This window comes from Propithecus coquereli, unplaced genomic scaffold (genome assembly GCF_000956105.1).
Source record: "Propithecus coquereli isolate 6110/MARCELLA unplaced genomic scaffold, Pcoq_1.0 Scaffold64, whole genome shotgun sequence".
In the NCBI taxonomy this organism is placed as follows: domain Eukaryota; kingdom Metazoa; phylum Chordata; class Mammalia; order Primates; family Indriidae; genus Propithecus; species Propithecus coquereli.
In genome coordinates, this window is record NW_012152396.1 from 1,927,601 (window position 1) to 1,938,331 (window position 10,731).

At 41.5% G+C, this 10,731-nt stretch overlaps 1 protein-coding gene across 1 annotated transcript in view; it reads left to right on the forward strand.

The window, feature by feature from the left end:
- The window catches only part of LOC105822804 (electrogenic sodium bicarbonate cotransporter 1-like), a 79,829-nt gene that overhangs the window by 42,866 nt on the left and 26,232 nt on the right, over positions 1–10,731 (forward strand). The window contains exons 3-4 of the mRNA XM_012659833.1: positions 8,468–8,646; positions 9,776–9,848. Coding sequence (XP_012515287.1) covers positions 8,468–8,646; positions 9,776–9,848 — 252 coding nt within the window. The remainder of the gene's footprint in view (positions 1–8,467; positions 8,647–9,775; positions 9,849–10,731) is intronic.

A 10,731-nucleotide genomic window follows, 5' to 3' on the forward strand; every position in this document is an offset into this window, starting at 1 on the left:
AGAATAAGAATTGAGTATATAAAAAGTAAGTTTTCATCACTTTTGGAATTTCCTATTTGCAATCATTCATTTGAATGATGATAGTTGGGGACTAAGTGACAGTCCTTTGTCACAAATCGAATGATACCGGTGGACATTTCATTATGAATCAAAGATTTTTCACTTTGCAAATTGTTTTGGTCACCTTTTTTCTAGGAGAGGAAAGCCGTGGAATGTGAAAATTGGAGATTCTGTCTAAAATTATAAAGAGCCTTAACTGCTCTGAAATTGGTTCAAAAGAGAAACCTGAAACAGTGAGAGAGATGAAGGCATTGTGATATTAAAAACGGCATGTTTTTGGGTGGCATTTGCTTTGGCTTCCTGTCCACTGGCTCTGGCTGTGTGCTCTGCCTGGGATGGGATCCACCTTTCCACTCTGCTGAACAGCTCTGTATTGATGATGTAGGAACGCCAAGGCACTTGGCTTTTTTTGGCCATCATTTTGGTTAGTTATGTCCTGCATGATCCCTGCAGAGCATTCAAAAGCAAACCAGGGTCAGCAAGGTGATGACTTCTCTAGGGTTATTCCGTCAGTCATTGGCAGAGACAGGAACAGAGTCTGAGCTTCGGACTGCAAGAGATCCTTATCAATAGGAAAGTGATTTCAAGAATGTTATAGATTGGGTGTAGGAAGGAGGATAGGTATATAAAAATAGATATTAGGTGGTCGTGACAACCAGTTTGCTCTAATGTATTTCATGGTAAAATCCTCAATTTGAGTGTATTTCTTTGGATAATTCCCAAATCCCTACTTTGCCTCGTTTTTATTTTTCCTTTCTATTCCTACTGTGATAACCCTAGACCTAGTCCTAGACTCCTCTGATGGTTTAGACATGAGTTAATAACCAATCTTCCTTGTGTCGTTCCAAAAGCATTAATTTTTTTAAAGTGCTATTCTTGTATGTGAGGCCTATGTTTCTAAACCTTCACACCTTGGCCCTCTAAACCTCTGCCCCTTGAAAGAATGTCCATTTGCATTAGCCTGGGATTTAAGTCTCTTTGCCAGACGACCTCAACCTAAATTTAAAATCGTTCCTTCCAAATGCTAGCCAGTGCTCTAGTCAAATAAACTGTTGGTTTCTCAGATCTGACAGTTTCTTTTGCTAGGTACACCTAAAAATCTCTTCTCCCCACTCCTCAATGGTTGCTATTTATCAAAATCCTCTTTGTCCTCTAAGATAATCCAGATATAAAAACTTCTCAGTGTAGCCTTGACCTCTAGTGTAATGTATATTCCTCTTGATTTTGCTCTTGATACATTTGCATTACTCTGTGGCACGGGTCACGTGATGTCTTACACGGTACTTATTTTGTGTAATTACTTTATCCCCTTTTCTGGGCCAAAAGGTTTTCAAGGTAAGGACCATGTTTCATTCCTGTTTTCAGCTCTTATGGGGCCCACCACAGTTCCATATGGTAAGCTCAATAGATACATAAGAATTGAAGAATTTTGTCATCATTGGCCTACGTGGTTCTCAGAGTTGTCACGCTGTGGAAGATGGCTGCTGACGGGAAAACATACAAACCCATCTCCCGTTCCCAGCGTGAATGCTGATCTTGTTCACAGCCCTTTCAGATGTCACCACTGCAGGGTGTTTTTGTGGCTTCACTCTAGACATTAAACACTTCTTCCTCTGTACTCTCTGGTATCTTTCCCAAACATATTTAGAGTGCGTTATAATTTGCGTTCGAGTCTGAGTGCCCTCAGCCAATGGTGGGCCCCCTGGTGGGAGGGACTCTGTCATGGCTCTTGCTGTCCCCACAAACCAGCACATCATCTGGATCCTGGTGGGCTCCTAGTGTGAATGTTTATTCTCTTCTCTGCACGGATGTGTGCTGTTCCTGACCCCTCCTTTGTTACCATCTATGAACCAGATGTAAACTTTAGAGTGCCAGAATAGTCTTTTTTCTTTCATAGATTTTGATTTCTGTTGGATTTATTCCTGAATGATTTTTGTTCTGTATTAGCAAAGCATATACAATTTCAAAAGAAAATAAAGTTTTACTTCCTATCCTTGTACTTAAAATAATCTCCAGTTTCAGAAAATAGAACATCCTTTTGGTTTATAGTCACAAAGACATGGATTTTTTTAAACTTTAAAGGACATACTTACCCTTTTGAGCATTTATCGAATGCTTGAGTGCTTGCTATGTATGGAACACTTGTATTAGATGTTGAAGATAAAAATTACTCTATATCACAGTCTGTTCCCTAGAAGAGTTTAGTGGCCTTTCCCTATTCACCAGTTATCTCTACCACTAAAGTTGGAATTAACCATGCCTTCCTTTGTGCTTTGTACTTTGCACATACATTAAGTTATTTGTTTTCATGTCTGGCTTCAACTTATAATCTGTAAACCCCTTTAGAACTTGTATTCTGTCTTATTTATGGTTTTATCAACATAGGGCCTACTACAGGATAGATGTGCAATACATGTTTATTAAATGATAGTTTCCATGGAAAGACGTAAGCAAATGCAAAGTCCCCAGGGTGGGAAGGAGCTTTGTGTATTGAGGAACAGACAGCAGGCCATGTGACCGAAACACGGGGACTTAGTAATTCAAGATGAGGTCAAAGGTAGTGGGGCCAGATCATGTAAAACAAAGTTTCTCCACTTCAGCATTGACAGTTTGAATAATTTTTTGTTGGTGGTAGCTGTCTTGTGCAGGGTAGACTATTCAGGAGCACTTCTGGTCTCTAGACAGTAGATGCCAGGCTCACCCTCCCCCGCCCCAAGTTGTGACAACCAAAAATTGTTAAATGTCTGGGTGGGGAGGGTGCGAAATCGTTCCAGGAAGAAACACTGATATGAGAACTTAAAGACCATTGTACAGTGTTTAGTTTTTATTCAAATGAACAGGAAGCCACTGGAGTGTGTTAAGCAGGGGAGTGGCATATAATGATTTAGACTTTAAAGAGATTAGTTCGTGGCCGGGCGCGGTGGCTCACGCCTGTAATCCTAGCTCTCTGGGAGGCCGAGACGGGCGGATTGTTAGAGCTCAGGAGTTCGAAACCAGCCTGAGCAAGAGCGAGACCCCATCTTTACTAAAATTAGAAAGAAATTAATCGGACAGCTAAAAATATATAGAAAAAATTAGCTGGGCATGGTGGTGCATGCCTGTAGTCCCAGCTACTCAGGAAGGCTGAGGCAGGAGGATCGCTTGAGCCCGGGAGTGTGAGGTTGCTGTGAACTAGGCTAACACCACAGCACTCACTCTAGCCCGGGCAAAAGAGTGAGACTCTGTGTCAAAAAAAAAAAAAAAAAAGAGATTAGTTAGTGGGGAGAGTGGATCTCGTCAAGGACAAGAGAAAAGCAGGGACTTCTGTGGCTGCGTGGAGGGCCAGCATGGAGGGCCAAGGGTTGCTGGGTGGTGTGAAGGAAGAAGGGGAATTTGAGTTGGGCCTCGAAAGGAGAGGATGGTTTTAAACAAATGTCAAGGAGTAGAAACAGAACGCCAGCATGAAGACGGGCACCCAGGAATCGACAGAGGCATAGAACGTGCTAGGCACTTTCAGGGAACGGTGGAGTTTCAGGAACGCTTGAGGGGCCCATGGCAGTATTAGTGGCAGGAGCCTCAGCATGGAGCGCGAGGCTTTGTCCTGCTTGGCCTCCCCATCTGCTGCTGGCCCCCCTCACCCCCCAGCAACATCCCAGCCTGGTATTGATGGGTCCAAATTGCACTTCAAGCACTTACTGGGCAGCAGCAAGGGTGGATGGGAGGGGTGCACGAGTGGAGGTTGGGGGAGAGCTGAGTGCACGTGAGGGAGCAGCTGCAGGAGGAGAGAGATCCTGACACGCTGCAAAAGGTAGTGACAACAGGGAGGAGGAGGAAAGAACAGATAAAAAGTTTCACATGTTATTTTTGAAAAAATATTATTCTCTGTATTTCTTGCAGTATTCTTTATATAAAAAGTGCCAGAATTTCAACATTATTTTCATTGCATTCAAATCTAGTCATTCGGATACTTTTAACTAAAAGGGATGTCTTAGAAGTGGCTTGTCCTCATACGTATATAGATTGTTTTGCAGGAAAAATTTCTCTAACACAACCATTTGGGTTCTGGGGTCCTTATGGCCATAGTTTGGGGCACTATGACATTTGAAGTATAGCTTTTACTACTCTGTTTAACAAATGTCTCCAGAGTTTAATGTATGTAGGACGCTGTCCTAGTGGTATGGTGGTAAGCCTTGCAATTTGAAATTTGGCGAAATGAATTTGTCGCTTTTCCCTCTCTGAACTCAATCTCCTTAAAAATCTCCCCAGTGTCATTACTTCAGTTTTTAAACTGCTGCCGTCTCAAGCCTGGATCATGGCGGTGTTCCCAAGTCTGTCCTCTGTCTCCAATCCTGACCACTTCCAGTACGTCCTCTACAAACCAACAGAGCCATCCTTCTCAACAGAAATCTGATCAGATCACTTGCCTGCTTAAAACACTTCAGTGACTTCCCGTTGCTCTTATATGAAAAACTCCAAAGTCTTTAGCAAGACATAAAAGTTCTTAACTTCTCTCACCTAATTTCCTACCTCCCCATCTCCTCCTGTGCACCAACTCTGTTTCATTTTCTCAAAATGGCACGTTGGTTTGCCTTGTTTTTCTCCTGCTTCCCCATATCTTGTCTCCCTGCTGATTACAGCTCACATTTTAGGACTTGACTTACATACCATTCCCTGTGCAAACCATCCCTGATTTGGCTGAGTTGGGTACCTCCCCTGGGGTGCTTTCATGGCATCCTGAATTCACCCCTACTGTAGACCTTTGACACTGTGGTTTTGCAGATACCTGTTGATTTGTCCAGATCTGCCACGACAGTAAACCACTTGCAGGTAAGGACTGTGTATTGTAGATAACACTTTACTTCTAGGGTCTAGTGTAGTGTCACTGAATGAATGAATTAGCATTCATTCATTTATCCATCAAACACTTATCTCGAGTGTCTACCCTGCAGTGGGCACTTGCTGGTTCAGTGGTGAACAAAAACACACGTGGTCCTTGTCCTCATGGAGCTACTAGGAAGAGGCACAATTCAAATAATCACGCAAAATGCGACATTGCAAATAAGGCTGATGCCATGAAGGGAAGGTGATAGTGTTTTGAGAGGGTTTGACCCAGTCCAGGAGGTGCAGGGAGTTTCTTAAGGCGGTGACATTTACGTAGAGATCTAAAGCATTAGTGAGAGTTAGGTAAATAAGGCAGGGCAGGAAGAGTATTCCAAGCAAGCAAAGGAATCAAGGTGTGTGCACAGGCCCTGTGAGAGGAGGTAACCTGGTGAGAACGAGTGACAGAAAGAATCCTGTGTGGCCGCAGTGAGAGAGGGAGACCATGCAGGGCCTTCAGGTCACAGTGGTGATTGTCACTCCCTCTTAGGAACATAAAGTGTCAATGAGGTTGAGGGGAAGGAAGGCTTTTTGAAGGCAGTGATGTCAAAGGACACATAGTACTTATGTATCTATAATATCATTATTTTATCCAGGAACATTTATTTATTCTGGTGGTTATACATGGTTACCTTTATAGACTACTTTCTAACATCTTCATTCTGTCCTCTTTAGCATTAGGCGGCCCCTTTTTGCTAGTCTTCAGGATATCTAACCCAAACTTGTTTTAGTTGAAATAGGTCAAGGAAGCATGGAGGTGGTTCAGGGTAGCACGTGTGACTTTTTCTACATCAGCTGTTCTTCTGACCCATTGATCTCATCACTGTGCACATCCCTAGGTTATTACAGTATCTTTGGTGACAAGATTTGGAGATTCTGCCCATTAATTACTCTGTTGGTACTTCTGATACGGACTTGAGTGACTTGGTCTAAATAGGGCTTGAAACTCTATGGTACTTCCTGCTGTTGTCCTCCCTCTTTTTCTCCCCACATTTCACATTTTTACCAATTAACAAATAAAGTTTTACTTTTTTTTGCACGGCTAATTAAGATTTTATAGTTGCCAGTCACGAGAATGTATACATGCTGTTTGTCTTTCTTTTTGTTTTTTCAAATAAGCATTTATTGAGAATCAACTGTGCATCATGCGCTGTGCTAAGGTATTCAGAATACAGAGAAACAAAAAGACACAGTCCAGGTCCTCATGTTACTTATAGTCTAATGTCAAAGAGATAACTACGTATATGAGGTAGTTATCTGGCCATTGTTAATATAAAGAGAACGGTTACATGGCTGGGTGCTTTCCGGACAGACCTCGTATAATTTCAGAAATAGTGTGATAAGCACTGTGATAGAGGAAGGCATAAAATGGAAAACACGGGAATACAAAGGAGGAGATCTAACCTAACATGACTCATCTATTTCACTCAGGCAGAGCCAGGAAAAACTACCAGGAAAGGTGAAAGCTGATTTAAGTCTTAAGGTGAAATAGGAGTGAGCCAAGGAAAGAAGAAGGGAGAGTAGAGATTATTCCAGGTAGAAGACACTACGTGGGCGAAGACACAGTAGGCATTAGTGAAAGAAACACATGTGAGGAATTGTGCGTATTGAAAGTGGTGTTGGCATGACAACCAGGCAGGGGGGAGATGAAAGGTGAGGCTGCAGATGTGCCAGAGGCCAGGTCACAAGTGGCCACCAGTAAGGTCGTAAGACATGCACGCAGGCAGGAGGAACAAGTCCTGGAGCTGCACCTCCAGGTGTAGCCAGAATCCAACGGCTTCTTGCCATCTTCACTCTGGTTCTAACCATCCCAGTCTCCTACATGGATTGTGTGGTCTCCTGTCCCTGACCCTATTCAATCTGTTCCTACAGCAGCCAGAGTGCTTAGCATGTAAGCAAATCCTGTCACTCCTTCATTTATTAAGAAAACCCTCCAACTCTTTTCTGTTGTATTCAGTATACAAGTCCAAGTTCTTTTAGTTCTCCTTAGTACTTAAGATTATTGAAGGTACTATATAGTTTATTCATGTATGTTGTTTAGTGTTGTCTCCCTTGGTAGAATGGAAACCCCATGAGGGCAGGAGTTTCTGTCTGTTTTAGTCACGGATCTGTCACCAGCACTGAGAGCCACACCTGAGACTGAGTTGGCAGTCAGCACTCGCTGGAAGAATGAATGAGTGAGATCCCAGATAGAGTGTGACAGTCTCATCCTCAGTCATTATCGAGCAAGTTTATTGCAGCCCATCCCACCTTTGCCCTCCTTTCCCCTACATTACCCAACTCCCAATTCAAACTGTTATGCCTTCTCGAAATGAACTAGTTTTATGAATATATATTAACCTATTGGTCTCTCAAGTCGATTTTTGTCCTTAGCCCAACCTGGATTAAGTGAATAGATGCTTTTCTTTTTTGCGTCAGCTCCCCTTGCCTGCGATGAGTTGTCTGGGAACATGATTAGACCCATGTGTGAGAGCCAGGGGTGAAATCTTGGCGTTTCAGCGAGAGGAGCGCAGTGCTGTAACCAGATCCGAATGATAACAGTCACTGCCGTTCCTAGTATAAATCACAGCCTCATTTTTTAAAGTCAATCTTTCCATTTCCTTGGATTGGTCATACTCTGGCCCTTGGTACTGCTGCTTCCATGCTGTGAAAATGGACTGCTCTATTTTCTCAGGCTCTGTAGGGGTATCGAGCGTTTGATTTCTTCGTAAATAGAGCAGAGAAACAGAACCATGGAATAACATTGTGGACACATTTAACAATATTTATTTAATGAGCAAAAGAGCTAGACCTTTAGTTAAATGGTCTGCTCTTCCAGTCAGTAAGTGTTATTGTGACCATTAGATGATGTTTGAAATCAGCACATTCCGATTAAGAGGGTGCTATTACCTTAATGATGATGTTAATATATTGCTAAACAATTATTTTCATATAATGTGAAAGTTGAGAAATGGTCTTCTACATTCTCAAGGTCTTCTTGAGGTTGCTTTCGGATCTTTAATCTACACACACTGAGTACCATCTAGATAAACAACATACTGCTGAACACTGTCAAGCAGACAAGGCAGAGAGCCTGCTTTCGGGTGTTAACATGTTAACAACAACAACCAGTACCACTACTGCTCCTGTCACCATTTACTGAGTTCCTGCTACATAATGACTACTATTTAAGTTGCTCCAAGATGCTTTGCCTGTTACTTCCTCGAATGGTCCCAACTCCTCTTCAAAGTACGCATATATCTCCATTGTTCTGATAAGAAAATTGGATGCAGAGAGGTTAATTAGCAATACACAAGTAATAGGTAAAGCTGTGACCTAAATCTAACTTAAACAATTATTCAGAGCTATAGTAGAGGAGGCATCTACTGTAGCAGCTATAGGAGGTGGCTGTATGTTTAATTGCTGGGGGGAATAATATGAGGAAGATAAAGTCCTTTCCCCTAAGAAGTTGACCTCATCAAGCAAAGTGAGTCAGTTTCTTTTGGTAATCTTGATTCTCGTCTGGGAATATGAGTATTTTCTCCACATGGTTCTGTTGTCTCTTCCACAGAAAGGAGCGGGGTATCACTTGGATCTCTTCTGGGTGGCCATCCTCATGGTTGTGTGCTCCTTCATGGCTCTTCCGTGGTACGTAGCTGCGACTGTCATCTCCATCGCTCACATCGACAGTTTGAAGATGGAGACAGAGACTTCTGCACCTGGAGAACAGCCGAAGTTTCTAGGAGTGAGGTGTGTTGAGTCAGAGGAAAAAGCTCTACAAAACACATTTTCCATACATCCATGTGTCAATCGTAAAGAAATGAGCAGATTTGGAGAAGACAGGGCTGGTGATGATTAATTGACGCCTATATTTTCTGTTCCAGAAAGGACTAAATTTTCATCAGAAAGAGAATTTTTGGTTTTTTTTTTTAGTTTACTTCTTATGATATATACGTTTTTGTTGATGACTGAAAGGCTAAATGGTAAAACATAAAAAACACAAGCAGATAATTTTCTTCAACATGCAGGTGATTTGGGTGCTGCGGTGATTACTCTAGCACAGTCATATAGAAAAGCCCTAAAACTCTTGAGTCTGCTTATGACTTTTAAGATTCTATGAAGGGAAAGGAATCCTTATTTTTCCAATTCATTTTCTGTCCCCAAAAGTACTGAGAAACTTTGACCTCCAGCTATCAGATTTGGGTAGCCACAAAGGGTGGCGGTAGAAGACTTTTATCCTCCGTTGAGGACTTTTTGCAGCAAACCCTGCTCATGAGTGCTTGGGTAGAGGGCTCACAGGACAGAGCCGTCATTTCCCACGCCACAACAATGGGTGATTCTTTTGGGGGGAGGTGGGGGTGGGGTGTAGGATGGGAATCATATTTGGTAAAAAGTACTTTTGTCATTGTAGATTTGGAAATTAGACTGATGGGATTTATGGCAGTCATGAAATTTCCCTGAGCTGTTTGTTAATTAGAATGTAGGACAATGTAATATCTGTCTCCTATGAAAGAAGGTGTAATTACACAACAAGACAAGTTGTTTAAAAAATAAGGGCTTCAAAGAGGCCAGTAATTGATGGACTAAGAGCAAGGGATTTTTCTTTCTTGCTTCTAAAAGGAGCAAAAGTTGTAGCAGGATCACTTCTTTCTTCATGAATTCAAATAACATATTGCGATAGCTTTAAAAGAGTTTTTTTATAGTTATGTTGAGCCTTTATGCTGTCCTTGAGATTATTAATTACATGATAATTGATACCTTTGCTATTTTAGCCAAAACATCAATTTGGTCAATGTATAGTCTTTTTTTGAAGGTGAAAAGACAAGAGCGTGTTTATGAAAACAAGAGGTAGATTGGTAATCTTTTGATTTGGTTTCAGGGAACAAAGAGTCACTGGAACCCTTGTGTTTATTCTGACTGGTCTCTCAGTCTTTATGGCTCCCATCTTGAAGGTAAATATGTGAAACACTCACCTCTTCCTCCTCCTCAGAGCACTGACATCTAATTGGACGTGTGAAGAGTGGAATTTCCATGAAACATTTGCAAGATGCTCATCAGTCCTGTAACACACTGAAGCAGGAGTCAAGTAGAAAGAGGACTTTAAATAACTTTTACCTTGATTTCCTTCTCACTCCTTCACCCCTTATTAGGATTTTTGCAGTTGATTGAACCATATGAAATGACCAATATTCAAACATTCCGGCCCATGCAAACAGCAGTTTCATGCAGTTCAATCTGATTGATCTTCTCTCCCCCAAAACAAACGCATCTTTCACTCTCCTTGTCTCCTATACATACTTTCTTCCACCATCCTCCATTTGCTTGTACCCAAATCCCGCCCCCTCCACCCCTTAGATTCCTGGACAACATGAGTGATTCAGGATGACCAGTTTGAATTTTTTCTCCTATTTTTAATTATTGCTGTGTTTCTACTTTCTTTGAATCAGAAGGCCTCATAGTCCAACAAGGGATATTAGAGTAAAATTACTGATCTATAATTCGAAAACTTTAGAAATGAACTTCTAAAGAAGAAAAATTATGTGGTAGGTTATTCAGAAATTTAGGAGTCAATATATAGGTTTGATTGATGGGATGGGTATCTGCCTAGAGAGATAAATATAAACTGTATGTGAAAACTTATCGAGAAGCAGGAAAAAAAAACCTAAACATTAATTTATACCGTCTCATAAAGTTTCCAATTTTCTTTTGTGATGCATTTTATTCTTTTTTCTATTCTATAAACAATGTAAGCCAATTGTTGTTGATAATTGTTATCTAATGCTTTATACCACAGTGCAAAGCACAAAAGTCACCCATAGACCTAATAGCTATAAA